This window comes from Equus asinus, chromosome 13, assembly GCF_041296235.1.
Source record: "Equus asinus isolate D_3611 breed Donkey chromosome 13, EquAss-T2T_v2, whole genome shotgun sequence".
NCBI classification, from domain to species: Eukaryota; Metazoa; Chordata; class Mammalia; order Perissodactyla; family Equidae; genus Equus; species Equus asinus.
Window position 1 is genome coordinate 19,515,283 of NC_091802.1, and position 15,364 is coordinate 19,530,646.

The 15,364-nt window shown below is 46.4% G+C and overlaps 1 protein-coding gene across 3 annotated transcripts in view; it reads left to right on the forward strand.

Moving 5' to 3' along the window:
- The first annotated feature begins 1,676 nt into the window (after nt 1-1,676).
- Nucleotides 1,677-15,364, forward strand: part of PHF12 (PHD finger protein 12) — a 37,082-nt gene continuing 23,394 nt past the window's right edge. For all 3 annotated transcript variants that reach the window (XR_011493688.1, XM_014830937.3, XM_070482691.1), the window contains exons 1-2: nt 1,677-1,880; nt 2,528-2,709. Coding sequence is in view for 2 of the 3 variants with exons in the window: in XM_014830937.3 (XP_014686423.1) it covers nt 1,815-1,880; nt 2,528-2,709 (248 nt within the window). In the remaining variant the exon portion in view is untranslated. The remainder of the gene's footprint in view (nt 1,881-2,527; nt 2,710-15,364) is intronic.

The window sequence follows — 15,364 nt, forward strand, 5'->3', positions numbered from 1 at the left end:
AAGTATACTTTAACATCAAAAGTGAGCAGGACATAACTACCTGGTAACGATGCCAACTAAACGCCTAGTGTCTGGCACAACGATGCCACTGCTTCATCTGTGGTCAGGCAGAGTTAACTGGCCATCTCTGAAAGCGATACCAAGGGGAGGGGCGGGCGCCTTAGAGGAAGCATGAAGCCCCGCCTAGAATTCTAGGTGAGGCTCTCAGACTACAAATCCCAGCATGCAACATTGCAGCTCTCAAAAGTATCCCTTCCCGGCGGGCAAATCACTCTTCCCTGAGTCCATCCCACGTACAGTGCATCGCACGCACACGGAACTACGGCTCCCACAATCCAAGACCGAGCGCGATTCTTACTCCCAGGGTGCAATGCGCTCCCGTTCGCCCTTTGGACCCCTTGCGCATTGCAAACTGGGAGTTGAAGTCCACTGTAGGCAGGTAGCTGGGCGTTGTCAGTATTATAAAGTCTTCGCTTTTGGCTTCCTCTTGAAGAACAGTTTTCGGGGACAGTGATCAAGAGAGGGTAGTAACGGGCAGGCGGAACTCTCCATGGTGCCACCACTACGCAAAGCAGGGATGCTCAGGTTAAAATTAGCTCTCGGGAGTCGGAGGGAAGTGGGTACAGCAGCCGTCCAACCCGATACCAAAAGCATGTTTTCCGGCGCGATGGCTTTTCTTTTCTCTTTACCAATATGGCGCCTGGTCCAGCCACACCTGACGCTGGAACCAAACAGTCCAGTACAACATCCCTAGGAGCACTCTTGTCACCGACAGCCTACCAGCTCCAGCCAACACCACACCTTGCTCCTCCTGTTCATGCCTGAGGACTCCAAGGACATGGTAGCCTATATCCCATTACCAAAATGGCGAAAAGAGAAGCATTCTTGTTAGGGCCTGCAGTTGACAATACGCCTGCGCGGGAGCCGGCTGTGTTGTTGTGGGGCGGGAGGAGAGCATCCTCAACACGCCTGCGCGGGAACAGAGTACTCTTGGTCTATACACAAACACCAATGGACACCAATGGATGAAGAGTCCCCATATTCCTGCGGCTGCGCTGTGACCCTTACAAGCTCTCCCAGGCGCCTGCGCGAGACCTCAGGTCCCGCCCTCTTATCTCAATGCGCTGGCGCAGGGCAGAAAGGCGGGGCTTCGGCGCTCCAGACGAATGCCAGCGCGGCTGCGCGCTGGGGGGTACCCTCTCACTGCGGCTGCGCGGGGGCCCGGCCGCCGGCTGTCACTGCGGTTGCGCGCGGCGAGCGGCGATCCCGGGGCGCCTGCGCGGGTGGCTTTGCGGGCGCTCGCGGTAAGTTTGCGCCAAGTGCGCGGCAGCCGGGACGCAGACGGCGGCGGCGGCGAGAGGCGGAGCCCGGGGACCACCCCCCATCACCCTCCCCGCAGTCACCTCACGTACCACAACCTCACCTAACCTCTAACCCCTCCTCCGATCCCCCCCAACCCCGGGATGGCAGCGCCCGCCAGCCTTCCCGGCCGGACCAGCGGTCGCCAGCGCCGGCTTTAGCCTGTGGGACTAGGCCCCGCCGAGGCCTGACCCCCGGAGCCGGGACCCACCGTGCAGCCAGCCGCCGGGCCGGGGCTGAGGGGCCGCTCCCCCCTCACGGCCCGTGGGGAGGACGCTGCCGTCCCGGGGACTGGGGGCCGGGGGGTGGGGGGGAGCCAGGGCGAGGAAGTCGGGACCCGTGTTGGGAAAAAAGAAGGGGGGCCGGGGTCAGGAGCGTCCCCTCCCCCCGCTTCCCCCCTCCCCACGGGGCTGGGGGGGCCGGAGCAGAAAGCGCCCAGCCCGGGAGGTGGATGAATGTGGGAGAAAATGGAGACCAAGACGATCGTGTACGACTTGGACACGTCGGGGGGGCTGATGGAGGTAAGAGTGGCCCTCCTCATCCCCTTCCCCCAGCGTCGGGAGGGAACCTCCGCCCTCCGCCCCACAAAGCCGGTCCTGAGCTCGCAGCGCAAGAGGGCCAGGGGAGGAGGGGTTCTTCCTCCCTCAGACTCTCCCTCCCATCTTTGCAATTTGGGGGGCTGAGCTCAGGCTCCGAGGACGTTTGCAGCAGTTTCACCTACCCGCCGCCCTCGATTCGCTCTCCCGAGGCGCCAGCCCACTCCATCTCGTTGCACCGGCGGGCCTCCCCACCCCCTTCTTGTCGGCCCCTTTGTGCTTCCCCCAGCACGTCCGGGTACCGGGCTTCAGGCCTTTCCCGAGCCTGGCTTTAGAGTCCCCCACTGTCCATACAAGGAAGTGGCGAGAAGGGAACCGCGCACCCTCTCCCCATCCCCCTACCCTGATCCTCCCCATTTGGAAGAAGCTGTTCTCGTTGTTGTGCTGCAGGAACGCGGTTAGGGTGGGCTCCCCCTGGTTCCGGGGGCTGAGAGGTTCTGGGAGCAGCCTGGATGGGAGGAAGAAGGACAAAGGGGGGGAGAGGGGTGGGTGACGGAGAAGCCGCGTCGGGGGGGCGACGGACCGCCCGGGAGCTCCGAGTGTGCACACACGCCGTTTGTATGTGTGTGCAGCAAATACAAGCTCTGCTGGCTCCCCCCAAGACGGACGAGGCAGAAAAGCGGAGTCGGAAGCCTGAGAAGGAGCCCCGGAGAAGCGGCAGGGCCACCAATCACGACAGCTGCGATAGCTGCAAAGAAGGTGGGGATCTCCTGTGCTGTGACCACTGCCCGGCCGCCTTTCACCTCCAGTGCTGGTAAGGTTTGGGGACCCCTTTGGAGGCCCTTGGCGGACCCTTCTCGGCACATTCCTTCACCCGGCCTACCCCAGCCTGCTGAAATAACGGGCGCTTGCAGCCGCTAGCTGACTTTCTGCAGCCACTGGGACGAGCGCCTCCCCGCCCCCAGGTGTCTGCCCGCATCTGGCTGTTTTGCGGGGGGACGAGCAGTGGTGGGTCCGGACCCCGAGGTGGGGGTTGGGAGGAGTGAGGAGAGCCCCATCTGGGATTGGAAGTCGCCGGGTAGCCGGGACAGAGCCGGCAGGGCACGGCCGGCGGTGGCGGGGGAGGAAGGGGAGGAGCTCCAGGCCCTGTGCTGCTTGTCTGCCCGCGCGCCCGCCGCCCTCGGGCTCCTGCTGCGCTGGGTTCTCCTCGGGGTGGGTGCGCGGAGCCCTCGGCCGCCTGAGCCGCCCTGGTCCAGACCCGCGGGACCGGGCGCCTGGGCGCTTGCGGCTGTGGAAGAAATCATGGAGGGTGTCTCTCTCGAGTCCGCCTCTTCTCTGCTTCTCTGTTTACAATATGGCGACCTGCCTTTAAATTATATTTTTATTCTCAGCGCCATTTTGGCTGCATATATGATTTGCAAACGTCTCCCGGGGAACAGTGGGGGTAGCCCCGGAGTCCTTTCTGCAGAAGCTCCTCGGGGGCCGGGGCTGGGATCTCGCCGCTTTGGTCCCCTTTCTCTGCCTCCGCTTCCCCCCGGTTGCCTCTCGGAGCTGCCTCCCTCTTCCCTCCCCTCCCCGCGCTGCCGCCTCTTAGGAAATCGGGCCGGGTTAGACAATTAAAATTGCCCTTGGGCGCCGATTTCACTTCTTCGCTCCGGATCTACGAGCCCTTCGCTGCAAAATTCTTTGCTTCCAGGGGAGGATTGTGTGCGGTGGCTCCGCGAGGGCATTTTTAAGGAGGAGAGAGCTGGAAAGCTGTGCGCTTCCCCCCCCCCCCCCTTACTGAACGCGAGGGGAGGAGAGAGACCGAAGAGAGAGGGAGGGACCTGGGTTGATCGCCTGCTGCTTGATCCTTCTCAGCAGCTCAGCCCAGAACAATCCGGCCAAGAAGAGTTTAAACTCCAGCTTCTGCCTGTAGAAATCACCTCTGCCCTCCACAAAAATCCTCCATCTGCGCAGGGAATCAGATTGCGTCTTGTTCTGATGGGTCTTGTTCTGTTGTTCAGCAACAGTTGACTGAGGCAGTCGTTTGTGAGAGGAGGCGGCGGAAAGGAGAGGGGCTGTTCTGTTTGTTCCCACCCGTTTTTGATGTTGCCTTTTTCAGCTCTCTGTTTAAAGAAAAACAAAATGAGGTTTTCCTTAAGCACTGTCCACAATTCCATTCACATTCCGTCTCTTGGTTTGTGGAATAGTGCCTACTGTATATTTGTACTAATTGCAGGTTTTGGAACACTTATTAGACAGATGACTGATACTGGGCAAATTAAGTCTGTGGTCAGAAGTTATGTAGGAAGCTCCCATTACCGTTCCCAAGACACCTTTGCCCAGGAGTGTGCCCCATCTTGGCTTGTGATGTTGCAGGGACAAAAATGATTATCCTGGAGGAAGCTTTGCTACTGGCTTTAAAATTTTTATTATGAAGTGAGTAATACCAGCAGGAAGGGTCTGTGGTTTTTAGCCTTTGCTTCCTACAAGGTGTAATCCACCTGGAAAAATCTCTCTCTTCCAGTTTCCTATGCTGTTTTTGAGTACGGAAGAGATTTGTACTTGGATATCTTGTGTTGCTTACCACTTGTTCCCAGCTGGCTTACATTTTTTTTAATTGTATTTGTTTGATATGTGTGTATTAGGACTGAGTTGTAGGTTTCTTGATTTAAAATATATGTTAATGTTTTACCTCTAGGATGAAGTTAGTGTTAACCGAGAATGGTTAGCCCCATATTGAGTGAGAATTTTATAAGCTCTGTGTTATCTCATCTCATTTGTTTAATAAAGCTGAAATTGTTCATTAGAAACTTCAGGCATGGAAAAAGTGTGCTGTTTTGCCTGAGATTGGGCTTCTAAACTCTAAAATCTAGCCTCTGAATCTTTTAATTAGGTAAGTCTAAATCATGTCAAGTTGTAACAACTAACAGTTTCCACTTTAACTGGAAGGAGCAAGGAAGGGCCTTTTAGCTGTTGGTGAGGTTCAGGCTTGTCCAGGCTGCGTTTCATTGAATACTGGTTTTTTTGTTTTTGTTTTTTGTTTTGAGACCATGAATGGGAACTGGTACTCAGAGATTTGAGAATCCTAGTAAATGAGGCAGGGCTTGTTTCACATCTCCAGTTCCCCCTTTGAAGATGCGAGTACTGAATGTACCATTGACTTATGTAAATCATAGAACATTCTAGGTGTTCGTACAAAGGCAGGAAGCCCTCTTGCAACTGAGGTTTATCCCACTTTCCTGCCTCCTACCCCACATTCTTTCCAGCACAAGCGAAGTACTTCATTAACCATCTCAACCAGAGTAGTGAGGTCAAGCAGTTAACGGTGTTGGAAAATGTTGATTCCTGAGTGTGCTCCCGTTAATTTGTTCACTGTTGCTTACTTGTGCCATGAGGGAGTGAGGTTAGGAGGTGTGGCTGGATTTTCTCTTGCTTCCCGTTTTAACTGGCTAAGACTGGGTTATTTAGATAAGCATAGTAATGATAATTTTCCTTATGTACAGAATGCACAAGAGTGAAGATGGAGTTTTGCAAACCCTGTAGGTCATAACTGCAGTACTGCTGTGGGTCTGCATTCAAAGCTCTGTGAGACAAGTCCTTTTTCAGTCTCTAGTGTGCCTTGCCAGCTTGCCTCGCAGTGAACAGGATCTAGTAAAATGTTCCAGAAGTGATTCTAGGCAAACTTTACCTCTTGGGCTTAGTGACATAGCCATAACCACAGGGGATTTTTCTGAGATAAATTACTGGAGGAAGTGACTGGTCAAATAAGCTGTTTTAATTGTCTCATCTTTTCTCAGGGGCCAGTGCTCTGTATGAGGAGCAGTCCTCTCTTCCCAATTAGACTAGGAGCCCTATTTCTGGGTTTTCTGTAATGATCTTCTGGATGGGGGAATGAATTGTCCTGTGCTGAGTACCGTGACCTCACTGAAGAATTAAACTTGAGGAGCTGATGTCTTCGTATTTGTTTAAGTGATGGTGTAATTATTTTATCCAAGTTTAACTGGTTTATCAATTATTCAGAGCGGCAGTAGGGGTTACTAAACCTGCCCCTGCAGAATTGGAAAGAGATATGTTTTTAAATGTTCCCTGGTGAATTGTCGTGCTATAAGTTGAGCTTTCTGAAAATACTGCTCTCCATGGACTGGTGCCTGAAAATTGATTAAAAAAAAAAAAAATTAGAGTAACTGGTGGAGCTCTAGTTGCCCCTGACCCATCTTTCTGTTTGAGATGGATAGGCTTGTTCTCACTGATAAAGTGAACGCCATAGGGCATCTGTAGTGAAGCTGACGGGAACCTGGATGGTTTCCTCTGATGGCTTTCTCATGGCGTTTCCCTCCAAACAGACCGAGGGACCAAAACGGTCTGATTGAGAAGTGCATCTACCTCAGCAGACCTCAGCATGGTCGCTTCCCGTCAGACAGATTTCTGTAGCATTTGCCTCCGCATGTTATATTTGGAATTGTTGGCCGGCTTTCCTCTCTCTGGTGTTGGCAGCAAGATCCAAAATGAGGTTTTCGAAGAATGAGAGTAAAAAGGTCTCTGTGCACAGGCAAAACTAAGCTCAGCTTGGAGTTTTGCATATTTAATTTTCAGTGAGTCATAACAAGAAAGACTTCACACAAAGAGTAGAAAACTGCCTTGCAGAAAATCTTTGCTGTTTGAACTTTTTAAAGAGGCGATTTTTTCTGATTTTGTTGTGTTTAGCTCTTTATTAGAATAGGATCAGGCAAGTGATGAATTAAAGTACATTTATTTTAACATTATCTTATGAATCTGTTGTTTCTGCCATTGTAAGTGCTTGGAAGCCTGGCACTGAAGAACTGGAGGTGACAACATCTGGACTCCCTCCCCCTATCCCGCCACCTCAATAGTAAAATGATTCAACAATAAACAAACCTAATTTGGTTTTATGTGTATTTTATTTATTTTTGCATTTGCTGTGTTCTGTTGGAATCTGGGTGTGTAGTATTGTTTTTAAATGGTCCACTCAAATAGGGAGTGTCCAGTAACTTTCAGCTTTAATTCAGTTTTCACGTGTGTGCTTTGTAAACTTAACGTGGGGCTCATTCTTATGAAATGAGTGCTTTAGTTCAAAAATAAAGGATAATCACTGTTTAAAAATATAAGAATAATATTTGGTATGAATTGGTTACTCACAAAATGTGACCCAGATGGCTTTGGTTGAGAAAAGAAGCATCAGAAATATTAAAAATGGGAAAGGAGGTAACACTCCTCAAAGGTAACAGTTTTTGTGTAACTTACGGCAAATATTTAGTGGTGCTGTTGTGGGAAACTTTTTATTTTGAGACTGTCCCAAAGTTAATTACCATACTTAGTGAAAGGTAGGATGCAGTTACAGCCTCATCAGTCTCCTGCTGTTCCTGAAGGTTCTCAAAGTACTTTACAAATGGGCTCCACTAATATAAAGGACCGTTTTTTGGCCTTTGTAAATGACTTGTGTGTTTTTTTACATGTGTAAATGTGTAAAAGACATACTACTTAGGTATTGCCTTCATTTTAATATGGAGACGGGATTCATGTTGATCTATTTTAAATTCTTCATCAAGTATGTCTCCAAGAGAATTTTTTTTTTTAAAGATTGGCACCTGAGCTAACATCTGTTGCCAATCTTCTTTTTTTTAATTTATTTTCTTCTCCTCCCCAAAGTCCTCCAGTACATAGTTGTATATTCTAGTTGTAGGTCCTTCTGGCTCTGCTATGTGGGACACCACCTCAGTGTGGCTTGATGAGCAGTGCTAGGTCCACGCCCAGGATCCGAACTGGTGAAACCCTGGGCCGCCAGAGTGGAGCATGTGGACTTAACCACTCAGCCACGGGGCCAGCCCCTCCAAGAGAATTTTTTTTAAAGCCAAATCGTAAAATAAAGACAAATAAATTGTCTAATTTGAACTAGTAAGAGATTCAAATAGTCACTGCTATGTATTGAATGAAACACTGGTTTTTGTTAAGCTCTGTGTAAAAGTACAAGTGATACTCAAGAGCTCAGTGAGTTTTCAAGGTCCATCCTTGTAGAATTTATCAGTACTTCATTCCTTCTTATGGCTAAATACTGTCCATTTATGAATATACCACATTTTGTTTATCCATTCATCAATTGACAAGACATTTGGGTGGTTTCTACTTCTTGCTGTTGTGAATAATGATGCTAAAAACATTTGTGTGTACGTTTTTGTGTGGACATGTGTTTTCATTTCTCTTAGGTGTATACCCAGGATTGGGATTGCTGGGTCGTATGGTATTCTTCCATTTAATCTTTGTAGAACTGCCAGGCTGTTTTCCAAAGTGGCTGCTTCATTTTACATTCTTACCAGCAGTGTACAAGGGTTCCAATTTCTCCACATCTTTTCCAACACTTGTTGTTATCTGTCTTCTTGATTAAAGCCATCTTACGGGCTAGAAGTGCTATTTCATTGTGGTTTTGATTTGCATTTCCCTTATGGCTAATGATATTGAACATCTTTTCATATGCTTATTGGCCATTTGTATATTTTCTTGGAGAAATGTCTCTTCAGATTCTTTGTCTAATTTTAATTGGCATATTTGTTTTTTATTATTAAGTTATGAGTTCTTTATATATTCTAGATAGAAGTCCCTTGTCAGATATGTGATTCGAAAGTATTTTCTCACAGTCTCTATGTTGTCTTTTCACTTCCCTTGTCTTTTTGTTTTTAAATTTTTGAGTCTTACCTAGAAAAAGATGGTTCATTTAAGCATACTTTAATGTCTATGCCTGTATTATCTATGTAATGACAGGGAGTAAAGGATTTCTTCTGTGTACTCCAGTCAGGACTGTGCATCTCAGTAGAGAAAACCTTACAATATGATTCGATATGTTGCTGTTTTGACTGTTCTGGGTAACTCTTCTTAGCAAAGAAATCTAAGGCTGGAAGTTACCCCAGAGGAAGTATACAAAATCCACCACCTGCCTTAAGGCAGGATACCCACCTGGCACTCACCAGCCACATAAAAAATTTCCATCTGGAGGCCCATCTCATACTTCGAGGCCCCTAGTTTAAGGAGAAAGATTTTAATTGCCTCAGTTTGCTTGGTAACAGCTTGGAGTAGGAATAACTCAGATCAATTAATGAACTATCTTTTGAGCCCAGTTAACAAGAACAAAAAGTTGCTTGTACATTGCAGTGAACTCACCTGTTTATATGTGTCTCTGTGTAAGCCCAGATAGCAGTAAATAGGGAGACAGAGCACAGAGAATATTTACCTGAAGGTTGTATATAGCTTATAAAAGGAAATAGTCTGCTTTGATACTCCCAAGAGGATTTTTGGAGGATTTTCCTGCTTCTTAACAGAAATGGATGCATCTTTTCTCCTACAAGTGACAGGGCAATAGAAAATAGATGAAGCTGAATGTTGTTTGCTTTTGGTTATGGGTAAGAGTGTTGAAATGCTTCTCTGAATTTTCTTGGCCCACCCCCAGCGCATACACAACAATTCCTTGAGTGTGTAATTAAGCAGGCCACGCTGGTAGAAGATTCTGGTTTGGGTTATGATGGCACTTACTATGGTAATGCAGCACAGGCTCCTGGAAATGCATTCTTGTTTTAAGGTGCCAGAGTTTTAAGTCACCAGAGCAGGAAAAAAAAGTTTGTTTTCCCACCTCCACTGTGCTCTTCCTTTGACTTAGAGTCTCCAGGGAGTACAACATGGCCAGCTGCATTGAGATTCAGTGAGTGACACTTATAAGAGCACCTCTGCATAATACTAGCCTCCCAGGAGATAGGACAGGAGTACAGCTGTCCCTCTGCCAGTTTCCTGAAAGAGGAGGACATTGTATTCAGTGCAGGTCCTAGACCAGATTTCAGAAAGGCACTTTGGTATTGCGAATTTGTCACCATGCCCAGGACGCATGCACAGGTCACTAGCTGACTCCTTTTCCCGTGACTGGAGAGCAGTTAAGAATAAGGTGACTCCTTTTTCTGCCAGCTATTTACAGATATCAGAATCTTCATTCTTTAAGCCTACGGTTATTTCTAAATCTAGGTCTCAGCAAATAAGACTAAAGATGAAATTTTAGCACATTTGCATGGGAGGCAAAAGACACAGGGAACTGATAAAAGGAGACATCATTGATTTGACCCATCAGTAAAAAGGAACTTGGCTACTCTGTAGAGCTGTTGTTGAATTCACAATAAGCAAATTCCAAGTACACCTTGCAGACTGATGAGATTGTCTAAGTAATGAAAAACTTGACTCGCTCATTCAAAGAGCTACTCCTTTCCCTTTTGCAGTCATGTACTAAATGCTCACTAAACTACTTGAACGCCGGAGGCTGACCCATTTCCTCTGCTCATGGCTGCATAATACCTAGTGGTATCACAAATGAGAGATGTGCAAAGATAAACACTGGTTGGGCAACAGAAATGATATCTGGGTTCTTCTAAGTGGATGGTACCTTTGTTAACACAAACACACGGTGACCATTCCTTTCCCCCTAATTACATTTGCTTTCCTGTATGTTAATAGCTTTGGTGTTTAATCTTTGCCCTTCCCCTGTTTTCTGACAAATTGTACAGGATATCTCCCTGGAAATGTTTCCCAGTCTTGAAAGGACAAAAGACAGAGAGAGTAACAGCAGGGCGGGGAAAAACTCCATGCCTGAACCTAGCGTTAGTCTTTCCCACTGATTTGGGCTCGGCATGAGGCTCTTTTTGAAATAAGCTCCAGTGAGCAAGAGAGGACTCTCTACAGGGTTTGAATTTAACCATAGCCCAAAGACATCGCTTTAGCTCCAGGTCAGGCAGGAGTGGGGGAACCTCTCAGAATTACTAGCAAGCTTGAGTTCCAGGGTGGAACCCTGTTTGTGGCAGCATAAGCACATTTACAGGCTTTTACCCAGCTGTGATCCTAAGAAGGATGTTGAATGTTATTTTTTTCCTATCTGCATTTGTGCAGAGAAGCTAGGGAAATTCACAGAACTTCAAGTGAGTTTAGATAAGTCTGAATTACAAAATTGAGCAGAGTGGAGCCACTCTTGTTCTTTCCACCAGCCCTGGGCTCCTGTGATGAGCTGGGAGCTTTTTAATTCCCATGTTCACTGAAACATCACATAGAATTCTACTGATTCTTGGTTTTTTGGGGGGTTTTTTGAAGAAGATTAGCCCTGAGCTAACATCTGCTGCCCATCTTCCTCTACTTTATGTGTGGGATGCCTGCCACAGCTTGGCTTGCCAAGCGGTGCCATTTCTGCACCCAGGATCTGAACCGGTGAACCCTGGGCCGTCGAAGCAAAATGTGCGAACCTAACCGTTGCGCCACCACGCCGGACCCTGATTCTTGGTTTTAATGAAGCTCTGTAAACATTAGAGGGAAACTGCAGTGAACTTTTTCTCAGCCGACAATCATCAATTATTGGTCAAAATACATTATGAAAATTATACTCCATTAATCTCATTAAATGTGTCTAAACCTATAACTTTTCATAATTCTGTACATAGGTTGGCTGTATTCAACTTTCTTTGATCTTGCTTGCCATTTTTTGAAAGAGCATCTTAAATGTAGGGAGAATTCTGTCACTAATTTTGACCTTCTGTAAACGTTATTTTGCTTTATCACTTGTTTTTGCTTTGTAGTTCTTGTGGGTTTGCCTGGCATAGATGACACTTGGCCATTCTAGTTTAACTTAATTCTAATGCCTAATTCCATGATATCAAACATCTTTAACTGAAGGCTGCAGTTTGTTGATGTTAAAGTAAGCTGTATAGTAAGAAAATTGTCTGCAGTTTAAGTTACGGGAAAGAGTTCATGTCCAAGGCTTGTATGCTTGCTGCATACAAGCTTTCCTCAAATTTTATCATTTGTGTGCACACATTCAGGCCTTTAGGGTGATTGTTCCTTTAGTTAGGGACCATCTGAGAGAAAAGTGGGCCAAAGGGAAAAATTATGGCGCTCTGTCTCTGAGAAGTACATTCAACTCCTAAATAGGTCACTGGGGGTATAACTGGAAGGCTTCAGAAGCCCAAGTCAGCACTTAGCTGTGGCATCAAACCACGACAGCACAGTTTGACAGTGTGCCCAGGAGATTACTTCAGTCAAGTAGGGCGGGGAGCTTTGAGGTTTATAAGTAAAATTAGGGGAGGGGAGTTATGGGTAAAAGAAGGAGGGAATAAGCCCTATGCTGCTTTAGCCCAAATAATAGCAATAATAATAATATAATAGCAATGTTCTCCCTCCTTCCTTTTTTTTTAGAAGACCCTGTCAGAGGAGGGTAAATAAAACAGAAATCTTCCTTAGGGAAAAGCAACTGGGTCTTAAGTAGAAACCTGCTCTCTATATTTAGTTGGATTTCAAATAAAGACAATGTTAGTGTTTTAGTTTTCCCAGCCTTTATAGAATTTTAGGTCCAATGTCTATAGGATGCAAACTGGTGCAAGTTCTGTGAACTGTGTCTGCAAGAAGAGTGTGGCCTGGCTATTTCCTTGTTCTTGATAGTCCACTAAAATTTGGCCACAGAACAGTACCCAGTTTTCCATACCTCTGAGACTCTTCTGGAATACACAATTACAATTGTTGATTCTTCTTTCCAATGGAATGTTCTCTAGGGATGTTAGAAAGTGACTGTTGAGGCCAGAATGTTGATTCTTTTTCAAAACAAGTAGGCTCCAACATCTGTCATGAGATGAATGAATGAAACTCATTTTTTAAATGTTGCAGCCAGCCCATTTTCCATTGTGGAGAATCCAGGATTGCAAGAATAGCCAAACCAGTAATAGAGCAGGCCCTGTGGCACCCAGGCTCAGCTTGTAGAGAAGTTAGCAGAGGCAAACACCTGGTATAACTGTTGGTGGTCTCTCCTCCCTCCCTCCTCCTTTCCCTGCACTAACTTGAAACTCTCTTCTCCAGGTGTCCTTCACTAGGAGGATACCACAAGCCAGCTCTACATAGAAGGCGATAAAATTTGGGGGCACAGTCTGCTAGTCTGAAAGAATTGTATGCCTGTGGAAGTGACGCAACTAGCTAAGTTTCTCAATGGAGCATTTGTAATGGCCTGGCACTTCATTGGTTTCCTTGTTAACACTGCTACTGAGGCTTTGCATGAAAAAACCAGCAGTCCTTGTGCTTTTTATGTACTTTGTGGCATTAGCTGTATTTGAGTCAGCTGGGATGAAGGAGGATAAGGAATTAAGGTTCAGGGAGCCCATAAACTTTCTCTCTGATTTCATCTCTCCAATATCCTTCAATATGACCATCTTCTCTGCCTTTGAAAGGTGGGCCATACTTGAAGATAAAATGCCTACACAGGTGTCCAGAGGAAGTTTACTATTTCTGCTGACATTTAAATTTTATTAAATTTTGTTCCCTCAAAACATAAACCATTAAATTGGGTATGTTAGTATAGCTTTTAACTTAAATTTAAAAAGACATTTTTAAATTAAACTTTACCCAACACCTCTTAGCTTTTCCACAACAGAAGCTGGTTTCAATTTATAAAAGACTTGTTTTCTATGTTCATAGGTCCCTGTATGGATCAAGATGGCTGCTGGGACGCTGAGACATGATTGTGATCCTGACAGCGATCACCTTCACTCCCATTTTAGCTAGTCCCAACGTATTTCCTGAGTTAGCCAAGGGAAGCAGGGCCCATCTTAGGGAGAGTAGGCCTGTTCTGAGCATGCATTGTCTTTTGCAGTTGGCCTTATACAATGCCATTAACTATAATTGCAGGATTTTTATCTGATAGTGGACCTCAGATGGATGGATGAGACCCGTGAACTGTGAAATTAAAAATCAGAATTGCTCAGTGCTATTGTTTGCTTGCTGAACACCCCCCACCACCACCAAAAAAAGGGAGGAGACATGCAGATGATGGTGGGGAGGGGACAGTGAAATCTTTCTTAGTCTGATACTTTATTTCAACTGAAACTGCCATATCGGGCTGGAGAGCTTCTGATTCTTGGAGAATGATGGGTTCTGACAGGAGGGACCTTACCAGTTCATGTGACTGACCTCTTTTAAAAAGAGAACCCAAGTGGAAGGCTGTTGGTATATTGTGTATAGATAGGCTGTTTGCATAGTGTTCCTGTTAAGTGTTTTATTAAATAGAGTATTTTGTCAGTCCAGGAAGAGAATATGAAGTATTCTTTCTTAAATTTTTTTCATTCACTCGCTTCCATTTGGCTTAAGACATACACCAAAGCTTTTAATTTTGTTGAGTGATATTTTCATGTCTCTCTGGCTGCTTTTGGCTCAAGTTTTAAAATGTCAGTGTCACTTAGCTGGATGGACAGTTGCAAGCCAAACGTCAGTAACCTAACTTATTAAAAAAAATAAGTCCAGAGCCCAACACCATTTTTATCTGCCTGTTGTAATGCAAAATATAGGTCTCTGAAATAGAAGGCAGTCTTTCTGCTTCCCTGTCTCCCTCTCTCCCTCCACCTCTCCCCTCCTCCCTTTGTTCTCTTGCTCCCCTCCCCCTTCTCCCTTTCAGTTCCATACTGAAAAACTGCTTGCGCTGGATGGATAATTAACATAGAGCTGTGGAGCAACAGGTCCCACTGGTGGCGACTAAATCTGAAGTAAATGTTAATGTCATGCAGGTTCACATGTATTAATAGGCAAGGGAGATGAGTGAGGTTAGACTCAGATCAACCACACTGGTATATGACTTGAAATAGATCCTCTTAATTAGAGAGCCAAGAACCATGACAACTACCAACATCTTCCACTTGCAGTGGAGAGCCGCAGCTTTATTAGTGAGTGAAAGAGGCATTCTAGATTAAAACTGGACTCATCCTTTGGCTGTGAGTTGGGATCATCTGGCTTTGGGCTTTGAATCTTTGACATAAAGAGGTCTATCAGTGCAGGCATTACAGTTAGCTTAGGGGTATATATTTGTGGTTTTCTCTTTGATGACTCCAGAAATAGGCCAATCTAGACACCCTCATCAGCAATAGAGACAGGTCACTTGGATTTGTTTGTGGAAGTGTAGATGCTGGAGTCCTGCTGCAGAGGTTGGCTTTAGGAGTGTTAGTTTTGAAAAATTAATATCCTTGACCAACTTTCTTTTGTGTGTGTGTGTGTGTGAGGAAGATTGTCACTGAACTAACATCTGTGCCAGTCTTCCTCTGTTTTATGTGGGATGCTGCCACAGCACGCGTTGACGAGTGGTGCTAGGTCTGCACCCAGAAGCTGAACCTGTGAACCCCGCGCCAGCAACCCCCTTGACCAGCTGTCTAATTGGTTTGTGTACAGATGTGAACAGTTTATAGACCCTCTTAGGTCTCACAGAGAGCCACACCAAACTCTGAGATATCCTTCAATTGTACAATCTCTGAAGACTTAGAGCTCTATTGTTATGAACAATTTTATAGCTAACAGAATGTCTTTAAGATCAGGTAGTGGTTAAAATAAACAGTGAGGGGCCGGCCCGGTGGCGCAGCAGTTAAGTTTGCACGTTCCGCTTCGTCAGCCTGGGGTTCTCCGGTTTGGATCCCGGGTGTGGACATGGC